The following is a 25,420-nucleotide window of genomic DNA, read 5'->3' as shown; positions in this document are numbered from 1 at the left end:
TCAATGACGTGAAGTGAACATGAAAACATAAATATGTATGTACTTACAGCATCATTGATTCAATAAATCTTACCCAAAAAATCTGAATATCAGAAATGAAATCAGATACAGAAATATTATTAAACTTAAATAAACATATCAACATAGAAATGAAAACCACCAAATCAGCTGCAAAAAACTGTTACGGTGCATGACTACAATGGACAAAAATAGGGGCAGAATAAATCCTTGTCGCAGACGAAAGAAGCGGAAGCAAGGCTTAAAATACGTGATATCTTCAATGAGAATACCATTTGATCACATGCTTAATATATGCCAGAACTTTAAATTCTATTCTAATGCCTATAAAAATCCTCCAATTCAACAGGAGATATTGAACTCAAAGTAAAATTTGAAAAAAAAAACTGAGTGGTTGAGACATTCTTTGGCATAATTCATGGGGAGTGGATGGTAAATTTTCCAAAGAAGCAGAATCTACCTTAAATAAAATCATGGAATAATCAACAGATGGTTTCAGGCGTGACATGGTGAAATTGCTTCATTTTAAATAAGAAAAAACTTTGTAAATTTCACATGTGATTTTACTAACAACAAGTTTCACCTCAGTCCCTCCCCCAGTATTTGGACCTGACGATGTCGCACCAAGACGAAACTGGTCTTTAATAAAATCACATGTGAAATTTACAAAGTTTTTTATTTAAAAAGGAATATGTAATCAAATAAAAGCAAAATTTTCAATGCACAAGTTTTCATCAGCCTAATTAAACACTACTTTTATGAATAATATTTTGGGCACATTATTGCAGTTTGAGTACAAAAATTAAGGCTAAAATAATAAAACTTTACTGAAACACAAAAATGACTTGGCTCAACCTTAACAGAATATATTTCAAGTTTGGAAACACCAATTCAGAGTAGCATACCATTTCCATCGGCTCCAACTGAATTCGAAGTGATTCCAATTGTGACAGTAATTCCCTCTCCTTCTTCAATTGATGCTCATCGACGTTTAAAGCTTCGTAAAGTTGGTTGACCAGATTCTTCACATTCGACAGCCTTCGCACTTCCTCCTGCAAATATAGGGATATTTATCAATGAGCTCTAGAGAATGGATTGCAGCATTGCAGTTTTTGCAGCAATTTTTTCAACCAAATTACCCAGAACGTCCAAAGTACCAAGAAAGAGCAGCAATTTTAAGAGGCCAAGAAAAGTTCTACAGTAAGCTCAGAATGAATTCAACTTTGAATTTATGATATGTGCAACTCTTGAAAGGTGAAATGTAAACAACAAAGCACAAAATAGTTTATCACAGGGATAAAAATGTTTACCATAGAGTCCTAAATTATAAGGGTACTACCATTTAGAAGGGGTACTATATCTTAGTATGGAATACAACTAAGTTATCTCAAATCGAAAAAAATACATTAACATAAACCTAAAGCAAGAACAACTTACAAAAAAATTAAAAGGAATCATAAAAACTCAGGTGAATGCAAATATATATTTATGTGCCAACAGTAGCAATTAGCAAGGGCAACAAAAGAAAGAAAATGAGAAAATTGCATAACCTAGAAGAACAATGGATATGTATTAAAGGGAACAAGTCAGGTATTGGTCAATCAAAACATAGGCAAAAAAAATTGTTTCCAAATCTTTTAATTCAAAACAAACAACAACAAAAGAATTCAATCGATGATACAAAGGGAATGGTGTGAAAATAGGACTTCCAAACTTATATATATTTAAGTAAGACTTGAATGGGTGTTCTCCTAATTGCAATACGTTATAGCTCCACTTACCAATGAAAGTTTTTCCTGAGGTGGGGTGGCGACATAGTAAACAGTGTCATTGATCACCAAGCAGAAATCTCTCTCCATTAGGGCCTCTATTGTGTTGGATGATGCTATCCTTACTCCCTCTGGAATAACATACAAGGGAAGGGTGAATTATCGTTATTCAAGCTACAATATCTGGAGGGAGAATCACAAGCATTTTTAATTGCAAAAAATAGATATCATCATTCAAAAATCTAAAAGCATTAAATACATACTCCAGGAGTAATAATCTTTCGATTTAGGCAATAAAAAAATAATAGGATACCACCCTATTGGTAGCAGATGAACATCCATGGAGATCAGGTTGGTGCAGAGACCAGTGCAGGCCCGGAACTAGGGCGCAGTAGAGGGGGCATGTGCCCTGAGAGGCAGATTTCAGTGGGCGTCAAAATTTTATTAGAAACACTAATTCAATTATAAAGGACCTGCGTCTATAAAAAGTGATCTTACAAACAAGGCGATTGAAATAAGACTCGCAAAATAATACAATGAATGGAGACGCAGGGGTTTTAACCTGAGCAAATCATGGAATCCGATAATTAAAAGAATGAGTAAGCTAAGAGGAATAAGGACACCAAAAACGGACCAATCACATGAGACTTGACCGCTCCAACTGAGTACATAAGCCCCGCACTAACCAGGCCCATCATTCGCCCTGATGACGATGGCAGAGAAGGCTGTCAAAACGTTGGCAGCTATGTCCATCCTGACCCTGCTGATTTCCCGAGAACACTTCATCACTTATTCAATTGTTCTAATGAAATTATTTAATAATAATTATTGATTCATAGATTAATAAGCAATAATAATAAAACTTCTAAATAGCCAGCACATCCTGTGATGGCATGGGCGTACCCAGCAAGGTGCAGGAGGGGGCAGCTGCCCCCCCCCTAAAAGCAAAAAATCGCAAATGTCTTTTGGGAAAATAATTATTTTCAAGCAAATAATTTTAAAAACTAATAAAGAGCTGTTACAGTTTCCTTAAAATATTGATTTCATTCACCTTTTCCATGCTTAAATCTTACCTACGACTTGAACAACCATGGCTTGCCCCCCCTAGTTTTCATCCTGGGTACGCACTTGTGTGATGTGTCAACTACCGCATCAAAAAAATAGCTTACTGATATATTATGTTTTTTTTTTATTTTTTGTGAGAGGAGGAGAAAGGGGGGTGACAAACTGATCTTTGTCCTACCAGAAAGAACTCCTTGTACTGGCTGGCTTTTGGTTTCACACCCCTGGCTCAAATCTTGGTGGAGGTGGTGGATGTTACGCTCGTGTGTCATTCCACGTGAGCATTATCTCACCTGATTTAGAGGGGGGGGGTCACAACCACCACCCAAATTTTATCATAATTTTTCTACTATCATTAGTTTATTAGTTTTTGCATTCTTGTATGTGATTATCATCACTGTAAACCTTTTACAATGAATTATTTTCACATTTTCTGTTGTATGAAACATTAATACTTCATAATGATTTTAAACTTCAAGTTGGCTATTTATTTCTTCTCCATCGTTAAACTTCTTAAATGTCTAAAAGAAATTCAATTTTCGTCTGTTATTAAGAATAAAAACTAATTTTCAAGCTCCAAAATGCGTAAAAATGAGTATTTTAAAATATTTACATGGGAGTACGCTCCTTTCTCCCTCGGGGTATTCCATACTCCCCGAACCCAGATCTTAACCCCCACCCCCCAAAATTTGATGATAAATCCGCTCCTGCGGAGGAACGTGAACGCCGGCAATGAACTGTGATGATGCCTTGGTTCACGACCGCATTCATAGGGTCCGTTGTGTTCTCACCTGCGGTGGCGAGGGCGACTCGGTCTATGCCCCTGTCCTCCGTACGCAACATGCGCAGGAAATCGCCCACAGTGTGCGTGATAGGGCGAAGGGTGAAGCGACAAAGCTCCCGCCGCGACGGCAGCGGCACTGTCACCTGCGGCAGACCCCGGAAGTACTCAACCGTCACCTCTGCAACAAAAGGGACAAGGAAAAAAAATTAGTCAAGCTATACTCGCGACGCAATGACGATTTAATTTGATTTCTAATTTATAAAAATGGATGTCTATACGGCTAGAACATGCTATTATGTGGGTATAATCGGCAGAAACTTTTATTTCAAATACAAATACCTTAAAATACGTATTTGAAATACATTTGTAATTTTCATTTGGTTTTTCAAATACACGACCTGAATGTATCCTGCATTTTATATTTCCCATTCTATTATAAAAGTACATTGGTAAAATACTTCTGAAGTAGCTCTGATAACACTTCTACGACATTATGCTTCAGAGATTACTTTGTTTTCGTTAGAATCTTTGTCTTCATGTTTGCAACTAAACATATCACCGCAAGGCAGACGTTATATTTTTTAAAGATCTCTTAGTTTCCATGCAAATGTTATTTTGTATTATAAAAGGTATTTTAAAAACTATTTTTTACTTTGTTTCTCAAATACCCTAGTCAAAGGTATTTTGTGCTCTGCATTTCCAATACAATTGGAGCGGTATTTTGTACTTCAAATACACCTCGGCCTGTATTTTGCCCAGCCCTGATAAGGTCTGGGCAAAATACAAAGGGCCCGAGGGGTCTATCCCCTCCAGTGGCGCAGCGAGGGGGGGGATTTTGGGGGATAAAACCCCTCCCAGAGCTCAGAGAAATTTTGAAGTTTAATCCATTTTACTTAATTGGATTGATATTACTAATAGAATAGTGTCAAGATTAATAAAATATCCCTCGGAAAGCCGTAAAACTCACCATTTTCAACCATTTATCTTAAAATTCCGCAATTTATTATTAATCTCGCACCTACCGCCTATCCTGGAGGGTATACCATGCCCCCCAAACACCCAGGTATTACTTGCACCTAAACCCCTCCCCCCCCCCCCCAGCCTTAATTCCCAGCTGCGCCCCTGAACCCCCTCCCCCCATAGTTACGCCACCGCTCAGTCGCATTGTCGTTGTGTGCACGTTCTTATTTACTCGCGCACTCAAGGACAGTGACCACTGGCGAGAGAGTCTAAAAGCATCGCTGTCTCTCTCGGCAAACGCGGCTATTTTTATGCCCCCCCCGCCCCCTCAGGTGGTCGTCGATAGCATGCAGCGAACGACGACTGAAGATGCAAGGCATCCAGACCATTTAGGACGACATTCGGCCCACGACAGGGGAGACGCTAGAGCAACGAGACGATAGGGAAGGAAGAGGCCTGAATTAGAATTGGCTCTCGCAGTAAGAGTGGCCTACGCCACGGTTTAAGCGACAGAGGAGAGTGCTCCACAAAAAGAAAATTAGGAAATGGAATGGTAAATAAAAACTATCGTACCAAAGATAATCTACAACGGTAGGTACCTGGATTCAACATTACAAAACATTCATAAAAAGTTCTCTTAACCTTTTCGATATCAGCAAAAACCAAAACAAAATAAATATAATGAGGATCTCAAAAGACTGTCAGCTGTCGCAAATTGAAAGTAAGGGTATCCTCTCTCTTGTTGTGAGACTAGGGTTTTTCTTTTTAGTTTCTACTGTGATTTTCTTTTATTTTTTACCATTACTTTTTTTGAGAATTTGCGCTTTGAGCTTGGTGTAATTTTAATATTGATTCTTTATACTTGCCTAGTAATGTAATCATAGTACAGGCATTACACTCCAGGTGCTAATTACTCGCCACCTAGGCAATAGCCTATTTGCAAACGTTTATTTAAATAAATAAATATCAAAAACAGAGGAATTGTGCCCGATAATAAAGCTAGATTAAGAATTTAGTGGCTGAGAATTTAAAATAAATCAAGATTTCATTCACCACTGGCAATATTACATTAACGATAAATTTCAGATAAGTAAGTTAAAGCTAAGAAATATAGTTCACGTTCTTTCAATGACAAAATAGCAACATTTTTTCGTACAAGAGCGCATTGAAAGAACGTAGTCAAGATGTTTAAAATGCTCCAGTGGTATTATTAATAATTTTAGTGCAACGGTTTAACATGTTTTCAATGGAGATAGGTCTCTATGAAATATTCACCACGTCCCGGTTTCAAATGATGGACGACTAAATCACTAATCGTCTCAGAGTATTGACAAAAATAAATCATGAAAAAGGAACAGCATGAAAGTTTTACTTCTTCGTTACATACTAAACACCGTAAACATTTAGAATAGATAGAATTTGATCTATCATGAGGCAAACGTAGACTAAAGTGAGATACTTAAGATACAGAAATGTTTAACTTTCTACGTTTTGTTTACGCTTGCTTAACTGCAATCTTTATACGATGTTTTTGACGAGGGAACAAAAAAATAATGTAGAACAGGTTTAAAAATATAAGGTGCTCTAATTGTAGTAATTAGTCCAACGGTTGAGATTGTCTTCAAAGGAAACAGGTCCCTACACTAATACTTAACAGACCCAATCCTTTTCTTTTTATTCTTCTGCTGAGGATAGATTTTGCCTCCCATCATCCAACCTAATAAACTTGATCTCAATAACTTCTCCTTTGCACATCCATTCCATTGTCATAGACTTGACTTTCTTATCCCCTTCACTGGACCAGCTCCAACTACGTCCATCATCTCCCTCATCTACTCCAAACCTTTCCCACCCTCGGCACAGCGGCGGGTACTTATTAGGGACCCTTTGCGGAGCCGCCCGCATTGCCTAACATTGCAGATCTACAACTGTAACTCTTTTACATGGCACCGACTCCATGGGGCCTGAGGGGGCCCGAGCCCCCTCGAAAATTCGTAATGGGTGTGAGGAAAAAAAGTTTCAGGCTTGTCGATTTTCCCCGAAGTGTCCAGATATCGAGATTCGAGTTATCAGGGTTCTAATGATGATCATATCTTGACTCTTCTGAAATGCTTACAAAACTTAAAACTCACTACTTATAAAATTTACCGGGGCAAGATCCTCGGTTTGCCCCCCCCCCAATATTTTTTGTAAGTCGGCATCCCTGCTCTTTTATATCATAAGATGCCATTGTATTTAATACGCACATAATCATTTTAAATAAAACTTTCTTCCGCTTTGGATGTGACCTGATTATTTTTCATTGTGATGAAAATAAAGGTAGCTCAAGATGTCTTTTGCGCCCCCTCCCCTCCCTTGAGTTTTTTCTGTATCCGCTTCTACCTCAGCAGTCACGTAAGTAAGGGACGTATTCTCTCATGTTTCAACTCCAAAATACATATCACTAACCTCATTTTCTTCCATCCCCACATTTTAAACACCTAAAGCCGATTTCTCATCAATAGAACATTTAAACAAAGGTATTTGAATACTTATCGTAGAAGGACAGGTGGAAGGGAAGAAGGGCAAAGGGACGACCCCGAATGAGTTACATGGGAAAGATTATAAAGGATGTAAACGAGTAGAAATACCACACGATGGTAGGGCTAACGGATAGGAGAGAGGAATGGAGAGGGCGACAAACCAATCTTAAAATTGTTGACTAATTACAATGATGAATAAAACACCTAAGTTAACGAGGGTTTAACAAAAGTATTAGTAAAATACAGTTTTGAATAAATAGAAAGAAATTACTTCCCTCAGTCGATCCAAAAGTTGTGAACGTGAGGGGATTACACCATTCACACAATATTCGCGTCACAACGTTCAAGAATCGTTCTCTTCTAGACGACACAAATGTTTTCTTCCGGGTTCGATATACGGCGATGGGAAGTCAATGGGAAGGAATCCGTTTATTTGAACGCAGTCGTGCAAAGAATTTTTTGCTCCGCGTCTCGTTTTTCTTCCCCTCCAGATGGAGCTTCAATGGCGCCAATAAATGAAATTGTGACGTGTTTTTCAATAGGAAGTCCCACGACGCAATAAAAATAAGAACCTTTCCCAACGGACAGAGATGGTAAGTCACGTTCAACTATATACTATATCTTCTCCACCACGGACCAACGTTAACTAAGGAAGGTTCTCTTTTCCTTCGGAGGGGCAAACGAAAGTTAAACTAAGGAGTTTTAGCATGTCAAATAGATAGAATAAAAGCCCTACACGTAACAATGATAATCACCGGGGTGACTGAAACGCCGAAAAAACTGAACCCAGAGATTTCTTTCAGCGACCTCGGAAGTGACAATAATGAATGAAAGAAACTGCTAGAAGATAAATCGGAAGAAAGCGTTTCCGATTAAAAAACCAGAAGGCAATGAAATAGAAATGGCAGGAGGATACGATACCATTCGACCAGAGAAACACAAAGATTTTTTTCTAAACTTTCACTTATTACATTAAAATTTTTCCGATTTTTCTTCAGGTTATTTAATCCCATCCTCAATTTGATAGATAGAATTAATAATATGAGAACTGTTAAATCATGAATGACTGAATATTCACTAGTGCTCTAGGGTAATCAGTAAAACCAAAGAAAAAAACTGCATATCGTACTCAGCTCGGAGACAAATATCATTTTAACAAAATATTCAATATCAGTGATACAAAAAATACATTTTTTAAGTTTAAAGAAATTATAACGAACACTCAAAAGAATAATGTGTTTAGACAATAACACAACAAAATATTCAATATCAGTAATGAAAAGAATATTTTGACTACACCAAAAAAGAAAAATGGTAAACGAACTTCAAATAGCAGTCTGATATTTCTTTAACGGTTTGACGGGTTTGTGGTTATTTGGTATCGGTAGGGATTTCCAGAATCAATAAGCGGCGAGTTAAAAAAGTGGAAATATGAAGAGACGAAATATATTGGTGGGGTCTTGAGGAATTTGAAGGCCAGACTTAGATCTAATGGGCATCGAGTGAATCTCTTGCGTAGGATAAATAGTTCGCACAGGTAGGCTAAGTCTGGTTTTTTAATACGGAGAAAATAAATGATCCCAGGAAGTAATTCAAAAATTCAATATCAATTCAATCCATCAATTAAAAGAATGAAAGATGATTAAATTCATCTTAAGTAATGCACACATGTTTAAATGCTTCCCTCTTATGGTGAATAAGCAGTTTTCTAAAATAAAAATCTACTTCTTGAATTACTCATAGGCTTTATAAATAGAATGGAAGGAAGTGAACGAATTTGCGAATTGAAAAGAGAAGTCCAAATTTGGAGGGGTAGACAGGCGGGGATTTTCTGAAATGGTCCGTGTAAGCCTCAATGAAGCTGCAAAATACTAGAACAAAATAATGCTCGTTTTTAAAACGCCGAAAAAAGACGTATATAGGTACAGAATTGGCAAAGGAGACCTTGAATGAAACAAAGAATTAAGCCGTGCATGGGACGGGCGACACTTATGGGAGGCATAACGAACGAAAATGTGTGACACCCAATAAAGGTTCTGAAAGCGGCACGATTACCTTCGCACGGTGTCGCTATAGGGTGCTGAAATGACAAATGCATCCGATCCACGACGCCTGTGGCAGTGCACGTTTCGAGTCACGCGAGTTCTCTCGCCTGCCAAAACAAGGTTTGCGAAGTGCCAGGGGGTAAACGGATCGAGGGAAGGAAACACTTGTCATTACGGGCGGAAGTCGCCATAATACCGCATTGCGAGGGTTTAGTACTTATCGCACGCCACGGCTCCGAAAGAGGGCGTCTAAGGTGATCATGGAGACGACGCGTACACGCATGACAATCATTTGGCGGTAACGGCAATACAGGGGCGCGGCAGAAGGACACAAGACGCTAGCGGGTCGTTCATTCGTTCATATATATCTTCCGTATCCGAAGACCATTCATAACAGACACGCGATGCATAACTTAGAACAGCGTTTCAGGGACTACATGTGCGAAGGATTTTACGCCTCATCAAACGGAAGAAACCTTGTTATTCACTAGGGCCGCAGAAAAGACTGAGAAAAGTATTAGGAAGAAACGCCTGAGAAGATGTACTCACTGTCTCACGTATTTTGATTTGACATATTTCTTGGTAAAAACCTATCCAATTATAATGCAATAGGGTGGTTTCCTATTATTTTTTTATTGCCTCAATCGAAAGATTATTACTCCTGGAGTACGTATTTCACGCTTTTAGATTTTTAAATGACGATATCTATTTTTCGCGATTACAGGAAAAGTGAGCATTTTCAAGCGCGCGAAAACGCAACGGCTAAGTATGACTGCCGGGAAAAGCCCGTGTGACGTCGTTCTGGTTCCCGCTGCCGCAAGGGCGAGGCTTTGAGCGCTGATACAACGCAGGATGCTAGCAGGTAGCAGAGTACCCTCCCAGCAGGTAGCGCTTGGCTTACATAAGGATTACTATCACCCTATCAAACGAAGGAAACTTTCCGACCTTAGGCAATTTTAATGGGTGATTATTAAGAGACGTTTCCCTGAGCTCTGTGCCTCATGCATGCATTGGTAATCTCAAACGATGAAAAACTCCTATCTACTCGTATTGAAACTAGGTTCCTGAGACGTCATGAGGAGTGTCATCGCATGGGCGCCAATCAGGCCTTTTTCAAATGAGGATAAAATTGACCATTGCCATTCGTCTATACTGGGATTTCTAAAACCAAATAATTTGTATATTATGAATACACTAATGGTGGGTAACGAATCGCAATCAATGCTTTTCATTTTCTTTGATGAAGGAAATCACCCTATTGTCTGGGAATGTAAAGTGACTTATAATCAAGAATCACCCATGGGTAAAACATTAAAAATTTACCACATAAAAATACTAAAAAGACCATTCATAACAGACACGCGATGCATAACACATAACAGCGTTTAGGGGACTATGAGTGCGAATTTTTTCACGTCTCATCGAACGGAAAAAGCTTTATAGTTCATTTACGCCGCAGAGAAGATTGAGAAGTCGAGAGAAGTAGTTGATGGCAATTGAAGGAAGAAAAAAGCCTAACAAGATACATCACTGTTTCGCGTATTTCGACTTCATTTCCTGACATATTTGTTGCTGAAAACCTACACTATTAGAATTAAAATTTCTCGGAATATAGACTGGGTCATAATCAAGAATCACCCATGTCTCAAATTTTAAAATTTTCCTCGTAAAAAATACTTGGGGGGTAGTTTGAAAAATTTCGGTAAAATTTTCACATCTGAAATAATTTTGATTATTATAGTGGTTCATTGGACCCGTAGTGTTAAAAATATTTTAAGTGTAGTGTTAAAATAATTTTAAGTGTTAAAAATAAAATTAATTAAATTTCCGTTAAGTATATAGGTATAAAAAATACAACGAAAATCAATATAGATACTTCGCCGAACGGATGGGTTAGGGAATTCGTTTTCCCCTCGTGACTTTAATAAATGTTTGACGGAACTTTGTAAGAGCATTTCAATTTTATTAGTCAACGACTGGTGTCCTAACACCCCCGCCAATTGCCTATTGAGGCTGCATGCGGGGTAGTAAGTAAATTAAGATGATGAGATCAATATTTTGCCTTAGCAAAGTGTCATTGTATTACATGATAGAAGGGCCGAATTCTCAACAATGTTACGGACGGGAAATAAATGTAACATCAACGCCCGAAGACATATATGACGGAGAAGCTTCGTATTAATCACTTTCTCGTTATATTCCGACTCCCTACTTCATTTGTTTCACGCTGCTCAGACACGACCCAGCGAAGATCAGGAATGCTCGTACGTTTGAATGAACCCTTTGTCACCTTACAATTAGGGGAAAAAAACAACTTTCTCCGCCCGACCGAACGAAAAAAGATAATTTTTAATCCCAACCTTTCCCTCCCTCACGCCAAAAAAATAAATAAGAACACCGCCACAACCCTTTCTATATCAGCGCTGACTGTTACAACCCACCGAGCACAATTACAACACGCTGTAAAATTTACTCCCCATCCTTTGTACTCGTTTTCCATGCAAATGAAAAAAGGTAAAAAAAAGATAAATAACGAAGTGAAGCATATGTTCGTATGACACTCACTAAAATCTTCTGTGCCTAAAGGGCTGAGAGAGATAAGACTCCACACAAAGTTCAAAGAAGTTGAAGATGAGAAATACTGAGATTGTGGAAAAAGACCCAGATGAAGCATGTAGAGGCATCAAGGTCGCGAAAATGTAAAATGAAGGACAATTTAAAAATATGGACCGTCCGATATGTTATACCACAGAATATTACTCAGTGGTTATACGAACCCCCACATACATACTTGATGTCAAGCATATATACCCGTCTTTCACCCAGATAACCAATTAAACACACCTAGGCTAACGATTGAAAATTATCGACAGTCATATCAATACTTGGGACAAAAATGATTTAGTATGCTGCCACAAAATGTGGCAAAGAAGGTGAAAAGATGGGGATTTACATCCGCTGTTCAAAAATGGCTTATGCGCCATGAGGAAGTAGATTTTTTGCTTAGAAAGGTAGCATAAAATGTTTTTAATACAAGGTATATTGTACGTATGTATGTAATTGTTATGCGTTTCTAAAAGCAAGTTAGTTACCATGTGTATTAGTATTTTGTTCATGTACATTACTGGAATTTTACAATTGAATGCAAACGATAAGAAAAAAATATCACTGAATTTAACGAAAGAAATTTATTTGTGATATATTGATCGCACCGATCCTGTATAAACAGTGTATGATGGTAGCCCCAATTCGATTTCACAAGGGGTACCCATATATTCCATCATTCTTAAAGGGCTTTCTGTTGTAATGCCTTTGCATATGAGTGGAATAAAGTTGTGTTATTATTATAAAAAAATATCATTTGACGTAATGGGTGAATCAGGTAGACACGGCTTACCCTACGGTAGCCAGGGTTAAAGAGTTACAAGGAGGAACGTACATACATTATTACGAATTTCATTCCAAAAATGACTCATACTTGGATAAATAAATCTGTCAAAAAATGGAAAGATATGCTCTGGATTTCAGGATTTCTTATAAAAACATTTTTCCGCAAAGGGCCTACGAAGAGAATTGGTTATAAAATAGGAGAAATGAGCTGAGAGCTGTGCTAAACTAATATTAGGATTGACGGTAAGTGATAATGATGTAAACATTGATAGGGAATGCAATCAAACAATAGAACGGATATAAAAATGAGATTTGGGTACTTAGGGGCGATCTTTAGATATAATCAGAGTCAATTGTAAATTCAAGTTGGAATTTCAGGCCTATATGAAGTGACGTAGAAGATAGTAAGCGAGGTAGAACAGAAAAGCTTTCTTAAAAGTATACGTAAGGTTGATTAGCGAAATGGTCTGAAAATTAGGAAAATAGGAAGAGTAACAGAGATATATGTAATAGCAGTGTATTTTAATAGTCTAAATATTTAACATATTATTTCACACCCATTTTTCAGCAACAAACGAATATAGGCTAGAGAAAATAATAAGGCACATCTCCTCAACAAATACTTACATTTTAAATTTAATACAATGTAATATGGAGAGCCGACATTCAGATTAAGTTGTAAATAGATACCAAGCAGCTTCAAGAATTAAGTAGTAGGTAAGCAGCATCTCCGTAGTCCGAGATGAGTTTTGAAAGATAATAAGGTGAAACGCATGAACATTTTTAAATTATTTAAAAAATATGTACGACGACTACGAAAATAGTGAGCGATGTTAAGTTAAAACGTATTTTAAGCACTTCAACTTACTTCACGATTCGAGTTTACTATCCGCCATGAGCAAATGCCCCGTTACCTACATGCAGAATACAATTTGAACCCCGATATAGTTAAGAGCTACAAGGCCAAAGTAAAATTTACCCAACGGAAGAAGTTTTTTTTAATTGAAGGCCTGTAAAAACGCTTTAAATTTTACGTACATAAATTGATATCATGTGTCGAAAAACATAGAATGAAATTCATCAATCAAGCTACCAATTACCATTTTGATAATTAAATTATACAAATGATTGAAAATATTCCGGCACTTTTCAAGTAAACGCGAGGGCAGAATTTTCGGTGCCCCTAAAAGATTGAAAAAGGCATCTCCCTGATTGAGGTCCATTCGGGATAGTTCATTTAAGAGACGCTAAGCTCATTTGCCAATCGCATTAATTCCACGAAGTGCCCCCACAATTCAGATGAGAAAAACTTTTACTTTCCAAACTGAGAAGGCCTGATGTGAAAACCAAATTTCTCCTTCGGTACTGCTACATAAAGCAAGCCATATAATGACTGGGAACTCGCGCTTACGTTTGTTCGAGACGAAAGCAAGTAGAAAATGAAAGTAAACACGGCACAGTTGCACGGCAGCATTTTGAACAAAGGCTTTCATACAGCAGTTCCCGAAGACATTTATGCTATTTTAAGAGGAAATTTTCAAGAAAATTTAACCACTGCCACTTAATGGGTGAGAAGATGCCATAATTTTCTTTAATTCACCCGGAAAGCGGCCAATTTTAAACAAATTACGAGGGATTATTAGACTTAAGTTATACACCTAGAGAACCTATAATGGCATGGAGAAAGTACTAATTAATTTAAGTTCACTCTCCATTATATATCATTCCCTTCGCACAACAATTACAAAACACTTATCAAGAACATAATAGGGCATGTGATAAATCCAGACAAAATTCACTAACTCATTTTTAACTTTAAAGCATTCCATTTAAGAGTTTCTTGGATGAATAAATATTACTACTACCACTTCTATTCTTTTAAACAACCGCCGAAAATTTTTATTTCTACAGAGGGGTTAGAAATTTAAAAAAATTAATAACCGGGGCAACAATTTCATGCATAAATATATTTATCCATCTTTTTAAACTATTCTGGCGTCCGTTTCAAAATTCATATCTTCTTCCGATACGTAACTAAGGTTACTGTAATAAAATTAAAAGATAATAATTTACTCCTGAAGAAGATGATTGATTACCAAAACCCGGGTTGCTTAATTTACAAAAAAGAAGTGGTATTAGTAATAGTTATCCTCCTATAACTCAAGTCACTTCAATAGCTGGGTAGGACCAAGTCCATTAACACGACACTGAAAGAGTAAACACATCTATAAAAGAAAATGAGGCTTTCAGTTTTCTATTCCTAGCAAACCGATTTGCAAGCACTGAAGCCAAGAAATCCGCTCTGCTGAGTAACGAGATTGATGCAATACCGTGGGAAAGGAATCAAAATCTCCGTTCATTGTTATTGAATAATATTTTAAAATTAATTTTGAGAATAAAAATTTATGCAACTTCCAATAGGTTTTTTGCCCATGAAATGGCTGCTTGAAGTTCAGGAAAAGTAGGCATTAAATGATTCTGAAATAGTAGTAAATGCATGGGATTGGTGGACAAGAAAACTTCGATTTACCCAAAACAACGACAGAATAAATAAAGTAACATAAACGACAATTATAAAAATCTTGAAGAAAAAGTACATTTCTTTCCCTAAAGCTTATTCAGGCAAAACATTCGATTAATTCTATAATCGATGTCCGTAATATTATTCGTGTCTGTTTGTAACCTCCAAGCATTTGAGAGAATCAAGGACTTCTCGATATTTGAGCTGCCCGATAGACCTCCAGCAGCAATCTAAATATTGCCAAAATTTCTTCGCACAGCAAATAAATTATACACATAAACGTACGACCTTAATAGCAAAACAATATTGTAATATTCTCAATGTTAAGGTAGACCGTAATATTAAAGGTCAATAATTTTTTAAATATATTTTATGAGTTCAAATGTAGTCCTCAATTAACTACCGCGATTGCTTTTCATTTATTTAACCAAAAGTGCCACATAATGAAAAAAATTCTCCCATAATCAGAACTGTAGCTACTTCTAAGATAATTGAGTAGCAAAACAATTACGAAAATCAACGCATATATCCAACATTAGGTACACATATGGCGTATAGAAAACAACACCTCAGTTCAACTGCAAGAGAAAAAGGAAAATGTAATTGAATTGGAAGAGTTCTCATAACAGGATTCCATGGAGTTGAGCGCAAATTATATAAATACACATCTAAGAGTGATCTATCAGAGAAAAACAAGGAGGGAAACTACGCATTTGTAAATAACGATCGATCTTCTGACACAAGCAGAAATGGAAAAATCATGTGCTTAGCATCTGTAGGCTCAACAGCGAACCTTGAAATTAAGTGGTGCTGAGCAAAGAAAGAAGACACTTTAAGAGTTGACGATTGAGAGAAGACTCTCGGAGGAGCCAATCTCATGCATAGATAATGCATCGAATAGTGAACTGCCATGAAGTAAATGTTTAGTTAATTAAATAGCGCATTGTCTACTGAAATGAAGAGCTGTTGTTCCGCCTTTCTTTTGATGCGACAGCCAGGGAACGTGAAACCTACGATTCATCACGACAACCGGAATCATACCACGAAAAATAAAAATAGTTTTTGTCTTCAATAAAGGTTACAGCAACAAGCTATAAAATTAAACTGCTTGCGAATATCTCTATTGTGGTAATCAAATGACTAACAGACCAGTGGCGTAGCCAGGAATTTCAAGGAAAATTTTTTAAATTCATGATTTTTCAATATTTTGTTTTCTTTTATGAAGGAAAATCATTGTGTTTTTATATTTCGGGGGATGGGTCCGGACCCCGCGGATCCCCCCCTTGCTACGCCACTGTAACAGACTTTTTGCAAAGGCACTAAGTGTTACTACTATCGGAATGTTTATTAATTGCTGTACCCACCCATCCAACCATGATAAATAGCTTTTATAAACTAGACTTTTACAGCAGAAACACCGCAAAAATTCTCAATGCTGTAAGCTATTACTAACTGATAGATTTATTTGCTTGGTAGCACGTTCGTGTCCTTAGCGCTCTCCTAGTTTCTGGTCTTGCCACAACTCGCTCTCCTGTGTGCTTGGCTTGTGTCTGGCAAGTGAGCGCGTGTCTGATTAAGGCTAGGATGAGTGCTGCATGCCTGGTGTGGAATCACCCCGAGCTACACACCTTGGTGGTGGCATGCACGGCACCTAGTAGATGTAGATGTACATTTTCTCATGGGTTGAGCGTTTGGGGCTGAAATAGGATCGCCACGCCGATGAAAATGAAACACCGCTTCGATCGCTGCGGCCTGAACTCTCTTCTCCATTGCTCAGCTCACCGCGCCAATCAGTCAATATGTGCCCAGTATAGACTCACTGAGTCCGTGGATTCGTGCTGCTCGTATTAGCACTCTGAGGGCGCCATCGCCATCGTCACGAGGGAACAGAAAGGCACGCTCAAGTGGGTTGGGTACGCTGTTCGACGGGCATAGCAGTATGGGCGGCTAATGAGCCCGTCTATGCGAGGACCAGGGGTCTCGCAGTGGCCTCCAATCAGGGCTCTATTGATCAGGTAAACGGCAACCATCCCATACACTGCCTGTAAAATAATCCCCAGCATTTGGAAGCTCCATCGTCCGAACGAAGCGATCTGTATAGCAGAAATCATTACAGAGGTCGTATACGCTGATCTTCCACGAGATATACTCTACGTTCTGATACGAGAGATCTTCTACGTTGGGCCATGGATGAAAAAAAAATCCTTTACACCATGGTAAATATTAAAATTAATTGTCCCTTAAAAAGTACTAATTTTTTCGCGTAAAATCAAGTTGGCCATCTTTGAGCGCTTGGTATTGGCGTAGTTTTTGTTCCCATCACAAAACATTGCACTTTTGATGCAAGGAAGCGATATCTATTCCTAACTGTGAGAAGAGCACGATTATTTATACCACATTCCAACTTCATTCACATTCAACTTAACAAAAACTCATAACTCTGGTCTTCTCGAGATTAATTCTCACGCCATGCTCTTCGCAACGCAAGTCTAACGCATTCACTTGAGCCTACGAACCTCAATGGCTTAAACACATTCCTCCCACTTTTACTCCAGCTTTTACCCCACTTTTACTCATCCCACGCCTCTCTTACCATCTCCTCAGCGTGCATGTTAAAAAGAAATGGAGATCGTGGACTGTCTAGCCTCACTCCTCGGCCAATGATTGCCCGCCCAGATTCCTAGTCCGCTATCCTGTCCAGTTAGACATAAATAAAAATTCAAACATCAATTTCGATCTAAATATGAAAACCTCAAGAGGATGCAGACCTCTCACTCAACCGATAGTATTTTGCGGTTACGAATTTTACATTTATAATTTCATAGCTATCATCTTGAAATTTTCAGGGCAAGCAGAGGAGACCTTTGGCAACATTTTCCTTAGTAATCTTTAGCATAAAATATTACATCTGAGAAAATACTGAGGTTAAAGTTTCAAATTTGATATACTACATGCTTCAAGATGTTACGGAAGTTTAAAGCGAGAAATGCATCACTAATATAGGCCTAACTAGTATGGGCTCTGGCACCCTCTCAAGCATAATGTTTCAAGAAGAATTTAGCCGCAATAGAACCTAAACTGGATTGTCTAAAAAAAAGCTTCATTTCACCTAGAGTCTGCGTCCAATCTAGTAGATAATGTTTTGCGGAGTGGCCATGGTTGACTCCAAGGTTGCAAGAAGTACCATGAAGGTTAGGAGGAGAGACGGATGGAAGGCTGCACTACAGAGGTCGATTAAGGCGCCGCGGTGCGGCCACGAATAAAAAAAGGAAGCAATAAAGGGTCCATTAGACAGGAAGAGCTCGCGCGCACCATGGGGAGAATCCATTAGAATATTTTAAGCGAGACAATGACTTGCATTGGAAACAGAACCGAATCGATTTAAGAGGCGCCAAGGACCCACGCGGGAGGTAAGAAGAATCGAGTAGATTCCTTGGGTAAGTATCGAGAAAGATTCTCAAGTAACCTGTTCCGCTAAACGCTTAGACCGCAGAGGCGTAATATGGGGGAATTCCGGCTACCGCTCTCGTATTTCATACATTGCCTCGCCTGATCACATGCCTTTTGGTAAAAAAAAACTCCAAGTAAATTTCGGGAAGCGTGATGACTAAGTCAGAGAAAACATGTCTTTCGTTAGACTTTAGCAACTACGTTATTTGATTTCACTTATCGCCGACGAATACTATGCCTAATAGTACCAAACGGTGGACAGGTACTTATGTAACTTCCTTGCAAACCCCAAGTGCCAGATGCCTGCCCATTTGGGCCAAAGTCCTGTCGTAGGTATCAGAACGAATGGTACATGATTGATGAGAGATAACCCCCGCCAACTAATTGCTAGTGCATTAGTGGTATCACCTGCAACCTAGCAGTGTAACTAATGGGGGTGATAATCATTCCACGGCTGAAATATTTTTTAATTTCCTTCGTGTTCAACTCCCTGTACCTACTATGTAGGATCTTTTAATATATATTCTATACTTGGTCAGGTAATATTACACCCTGAAACTTATTCAAAAGATGAATTTCAAGATTTTAGCCAAGTTCAGACAATGATACCTACCATAATCGTTGTAGTAGCTTCATAACTCAAGATAGATCATCATATCGTCCTAAAAATCCAAAAGGTGTCTCGCTGGGTATCATGTAAATGTAGTTGATATTTGGAGACAAGTGTGTGCAATGAGTTCATGGGAGACTAATTATACGACCTCTGGGAAAACGGACGAACTAACGGAGGTGTTTGTTTACCGATTCATTCAACAGGAGGACGATAACGACGGTAATTCATTCACGAGGGAAGGAGGAGGCGAGAGGGCAATCAAAGGAATCGATTCAAGAGGCCATCGAGCTCACGACACTAACGCCACTGTAGCGAAATTGCTCAAGGAAAAGAAGGGCGATATTGGAATGGGCTGGTCATCCATTTCGACTAAATCGCAAACAAACACCTTCGAAGAGACCAGCGCGGAAGGAGGGAATGGAAAATTTAGAGGGCTGCTGGTCCAATTCGAATGGCGAGCGGGGAGCAAATAACCATTCGCACAGACCAGGCCAAATCTATACAATCTTCCCATGAAGTCAACGGCCTTTCAAACAATCGACCATGAGAGTCGAAGCATCCACATTCGAGGGTTCGAAACGACCCCATTTGAATAATCATGTATCCAAGCGGACAGTATAGAGGAGGCCCAATTCCGTGCCATAGAAGGCTGATATTTGTCGCCAATTTAATCGCATTTTCGTCGGTTTTCAGATGTGTCCGTGGCGCGGTGATGAGTGCAATGATATCTAGTTATTTCCAATATTTTGCATTGCAATGTTTTTAATTGCGAGGAAATGAATTGAAAAGTTATGAATCTAATAGATCACATCATCATGTATAATTATACCATATTACCCTGTGAAACTCGGATCACTTTGTCCGTCAGCGAGGCGAGTGGCGACTTTTGTAAACCTCTTTAAATTCGCGGTGGGTGACAACATATTTAGAGGCCGACTTGAGGATCCTCTTTTGTTATATTCGAGTCCAGATCCATAAGCTTCCTGAAAATATACTTGACAATAAACTGTTACCAATGGCAAAAATAAGCGGTAAAAGAATCATTTGACTCACCGACAATTGATAGATCCTGGATTCAAATTCTGATCTATCAATTACAGGTTAGGTACGCTACCGGTTTCACCACTAGGTCCAGGAGGCTAATTTACGTGGTGACATACAACAAAATCCTTCAGGCACCTCTGAGCATGAAAGTATTTTTGTATAGTAGAGCGAACCTAATTTTGAAATACGACAACATTCTACGACAAATAACATATTAAAAAGAAAACGAATACGATTTTACAGACCGCTAAGGACTATTATATGAAGGCAATAGAGCTTACGTTTTCAGGCAACAATACTACTTCCATAAATGTAACATCGCTTACTCATTTGCAGTCGAAATGAAAACAACAATTAAAGCATGTCCCTAAAAGCTCTTCTCGAACCAAAATGCAACGTATAAACTATATTTTTATTCCAGGAGTACATATTTGGAATACTTTTTAGCAAGAGTTTACCATAAATTTCAATGGAAATATTGTGTAAAGTCTTCAGGGGACATTTCAAAAGTTCAAAAAAAAATACAGCGATGTTTACGCTCAATGCAGTGTCCAGGAAAACTTCTCTGTTAAAAGAAGATAGCATGCGAAAATTTAGCACCCTTCCTGGAACGGGCAATGGATAGGTTCACCGAGTTAAAAATTATCAGAACGCTGCAAGTATAATTTTGTTTTCATGACGACCGTGAAAGGAAACATCTTCAAGGACTATGTCACGGACATTGCGTAAGTGGAAACGCTAATTAAAAGCACATCCGCCATCGGTATACACAAAGCTGCGAACGAATTTATGGTAATATTAAATATTATTATTCTGAAGAACCTCGAATTAATTACGAGTGGAAAGAATATGCTCAGCATACTAGAACAATTGACCCCTGATATATATGCCGAGCGAATTAGGCTTCACGCATATATTATTTCCTTGCAAGGATAAACACGAGACGCAAAACACCCAAGATTGGCATAAAAACTAGTAAATAAGAGAAGAGTTGATATAAAATTTAAGTTTTATGAAGTGGAAACTATACATGAGATCGTATCGCGTGTGATAACCAATTTCCCCGGCTACTAGGTCGGCAATTGATCACGAACCTTCAGAATTATTAATAGCAGGTTTGGTACCACAGCCGATAAAGCTAACTACAAAATCAGTTCAGAGCCAAAAATCCTCAATACGAGTTACAACGAATCATCCTTCACAGAAAATACTTACTAGCTTCGACTCAATCGCCTCAATACCTCTTTCTCCCAGTGGAGTTTTGGCAGAATTTAACAGATGTTTTTTTCTTTCCTGTGCCAACTTTTCGACACTTTTCATTTACATCTCCGGACTTTAAAAAATTGTGAGGTCGTGCTTTAAGCTTATCATAATTATATTTACCCAAAAGTTGACAAGCCCTAAATATGTAAGTAATAACAAGGATATATTATTAAAGATCGGTAGAAACTATCAAAATACTATTACTCATTAAATGGCTACAGAAATAATTACGACAATGTATCACTCATGTGTCGAAGGTCAAAGGTGTTAATTTTTTGCCTGTAAAACTAAAAGTAGTTTGTTGGTGTCGGACATAGAATATTCATTAGATTAAACTTGTACTACTCCGTCGCGATAACTAAGATGCATACATAATTTTAGACTGTTCTCACTCTAACTTGGCTGGCGTATGAGCTACAAACATCACATTAGTATGGATTAAGGTAACACTTAGAGCATGCAACAGAAAAGTCTATTTGTTCGCTAAAAGTAGTAGTAATTTGCTCTAAGAAAACGAAAAAAAAATAGAGTTCCCAAACTCTATGGTTTAGACGTGAATCACAAAATAAATACTACTCATTGAAATATATCTGCAGCAGCTTGTCTAATTATATAACTCACCTAGCGGATAGTGGAAACAAAAATTTACGACTGAGGTTACCTAAATGGTGGAACTGACCTTACGTGAAAGCTCAAGGTTGAAATTGAGTAAACGTCTTCGATTGGAACAATAAATCGTGGTGTGGAGGTTATGATTGGATTCCAATGTCTCTCAAGACACAAGGTTTGCCAACTAACCGCCAGCGCGATCTCTTCTATTAGCACTCCCCTATCAAAGGAGAAACGAATATTGAACCTTTGGTGTTTCCTATTAATGGAGATTCAACGAATACGTTTCACCAGGGGACATCAGTCAGCCTGTGCCACCAGAGAGACCATTCCGACAGAGGAGCAAGAACATCTCCGAATCACACCCAAGTCTGATACATTCTCTTTCAAGGCCTGCGTAATATTCGGTGGTCATCGCAAAACGACCTTCAACCTCCCATCACTCGGAGAAAGGAAAATTTAGAGGAAGAGGATAAATATATCTTTCAGAACTGTTCTCACCGATCCTTTCGCAAACGAATATCCGCTACCGAGTGCAGATGTCACGGCAAGAAAGCGCATACGTCTTTCCTTCTAAATAAAATTCACAGTGGCCTCAGTCAGCCGTCCGATTCACACATGATATAGCTAACCAAGTGACATGAAATACACGAGTAAGGTTAAGTACATGGCTTAGGAGCAAAGAAAGCCAACTTTTTTAATGAAAAGGTGCACATTACCACGAAAAAAAAAACAAATTTATACGACCCAGTATTCAATACTACTCATTGTTGGTATTCATCAGGATGGCATCCAATCACACCATGCTGACGATGTGGTAAAATTGAAACCTGGGTCGAATTACACATTATTTTCGGGGAAAATTGCACCTTGATTTATCAATACACGCTAATCTAACTCCATATCGGTATACTCTTCGGACTTTACCATTATTTTCACCCTTCAATTAAGATTTTAAAGTTAAAGCAAATGAATTTGATTAAAAACAATCTTGAAACTAAGAGAGACAATAAAAATGTAGTGTAATGCTTATTTAGAAATATTTTTCATAGATCGAAGTTAAAATGAAGTAATTCTGACGAAATGGAAAATCAGGATTAAAAAAGAAAAAGATCTGGAGAAGTTCGGTTTGAATGACAGAACGATTACTCGAACATTAGGTGAACTATTGCTCAAACATTAGGTGTTTCTGTTCATAACAGAATTATTTACTTGTTCATAAGATGACGTGACTTTAACCGAGCTTTGAGTTTTTTTAAATGGGAGCATCCTTTATCAATCCAAACATGGGAAGTGTAAACTAGAAAACAAAGGGAAAGCCATAACAAATGTAGATCCCACTCCAAGCTACTTTAGAAGACTATGATTTTATTTAGACGATGATGCTTACACCTTCGGTGTTTTCCCAAATACAAAGGACAACGAATCGCCATGTAGGACACACGGCAGCAGAGTATGAGTCACCATTCGAGAGCCCTTCACCGAGAGCGGCTCTCGAGCAGCTAGTAGGTACACAAGAGCCGAGAAAAGCGGGCATTTGCCGGCGGCGGGCCACGGCGCTGGTCTTGAAGTTTGATTCACGGCGCACGAGACCGTAAACAAACTACGCGGGCGACCTTGAGGAAATTCCCTGGGGCGTCGCTCATTCGAGGTGACCCAGTCCTCATCCAAGGCACGGAAAATTCACGTATGCAGTCTCACTCACATAACGCCGAACACCCTGAGGGAGTATGGCAGGGGCTGCAGCGATAAACTTATTATTTATACGATATTCTAACGATTAAGGTGGAATATTTAAATATCAATTTTAGAATGACATGACATTTTAAGAAAGACAAAACTACGAAAAACATTCCTTCATATGGCCATTTCTCCATATTACCTACATTTGGCAACTGCGTCACAGGATTTACAGAAGCTGTTTTCGAAAAAACGGACTGAAAAATACTCGATGAAAACATTTAGACACCAAGAGTTGTTGCTAATAGCTAGGTTTGCATTATCATACGAAGTTTTCCGGTAGCCTCTCCTTCCTTCAAGGACTTCTCTCTTCAATTCATAACAAGGCCTACCCCCCTTCATTCTACCTACAAATCCTATTCTCTTCCTTCCTCTCACTCGTTTACTCAACCTCTAACCTGTAATCTGTTCTACCCTCTAACATAGTTTTCGACATCCTCTGCCCGCTAAGCACTCGGTCCATGAATGTCTTCCGTCTCCTCCGTATCTTACCTAGAGGGGAACAATAAAGAGGATTTTTTTCGATTTTGAAGAGACTATGAGAGATGAACATGTTTGCGACCACAACAACACAAAGCAACTAAGATGAATAAGATATCCCATGATACTTAGCCAACAGGGGGAAAAATACGTATAATTAATTTTAATTGTTTATTCGCATGAAGCATTACCCAAATTTTAAGAGAAAATTAAAAACAAAAAAGATATAATAAAAACTCTAAAACTATAAGAAAACATTGTGAACAGATTACACAAGTAATACGTTGATGGACGGGCGGGGAAATTGGTATTTTTGGTTTCCGCTGGTATCAGATATCCAGGGTTAAAATTTAGAGACATAATTTCTCTCCACCCTGTAGATGAAAGCGCACTCGGAAACGGCATGACGCCGTCAAGGCCGCATTGAGAGTGTCCACAAATAATGACGAATAGGCGGGAAGGAAAAAAATGGAGGGAGGAGGAGTGAAGGATGTCGACCGTAGATAATGACTGGAAGTGGGGAAGAGAGGAGAGGTGTGGACAGGGAGCGATGGAAGGAGGGGCGAATTAAGCCTTTGTTTCTTTTTATTTTCATCATCACGAGAGACCGCGTGAATTAACTTAAATTTTCGATCTGAATTTTCAGAAAATCTTAACTCAGAGGAGATCAAAAGTAGAAAGATCGCTCTCCTCTAAATAATAAATATTGCATATAATTTATAAACACGGTCAATGGAGGAAAAGCGTTGAAAATAAGGTCAAGCAGCTTTCCTTTTAACTGAGAAAAAAAGGCTTGCCGCTTTGAATGCGACACATCAACTTCATATAACCCGCCTGTCTAAAAACCTCTTCATCATCATAACTGCGCTCAGCCATTACCGAAGTCATTACGATATAACCAACTTGTTTACAAAATTTCACCGACTGTTCTCGCTGAAAAAAATGCAAACTAAAATTACGACACCAAAGAATTTTTACCGAACTCACTTGACAACTAGAAAATATATCAATACAGTTCCAGTAGAATGGAAAGATTCAAGGTACCATTTTGCAATTCTTTTCATCCCTCATTCATAAAAAATTCTCGCTGGTCAATTATTCACTTTCAATTTTTATCATAAAAAAATTGACGCCAATGGCCATATGGGAA

General features: G+C 38.3%; 1 protein-coding gene across 1 annotated transcript in view; it reads right to left on the bottom strand.

Moving 5' to 3' along the window:
• The window catches only part of LOC124160142 (calcium uniporter protein, mitochondrial), an 807,757-nt gene that overhangs the window by 11,361 nt on the left and 770,976 nt on the right, over positions 1–25,420 (bottom strand). The window contains exons 3-5 of the mRNA XM_046535899.1: positions 3,641–3,811; positions 1,800–1,918; positions 924–1,070 (exon numbers count right to left, since the gene is read on the bottom strand). Of these exons, the coding sequence (XP_046391855.1) occupies positions 924–1,070; positions 1,800–1,918; positions 3,641–3,811 (437 nt within the window). The remainder of the gene's footprint in view (positions 1–923; positions 1,071–1,799; positions 1,919–3,640; positions 3,812–25,420) is intronic.

Source organism: Ischnura elegans, chromosome 6 (assembly GCF_921293095.1).
Source record: "Ischnura elegans chromosome 6, ioIscEleg1.1, whole genome shotgun sequence".
In the NCBI taxonomy this organism is placed as follows: Eukaryota; Metazoa; Arthropoda; class Insecta; order Odonata; family Coenagrionidae; genus Ischnura; species Ischnura elegans.
This window is presented reverse-complemented; position numbering and strand designations above follow the sequence as displayed.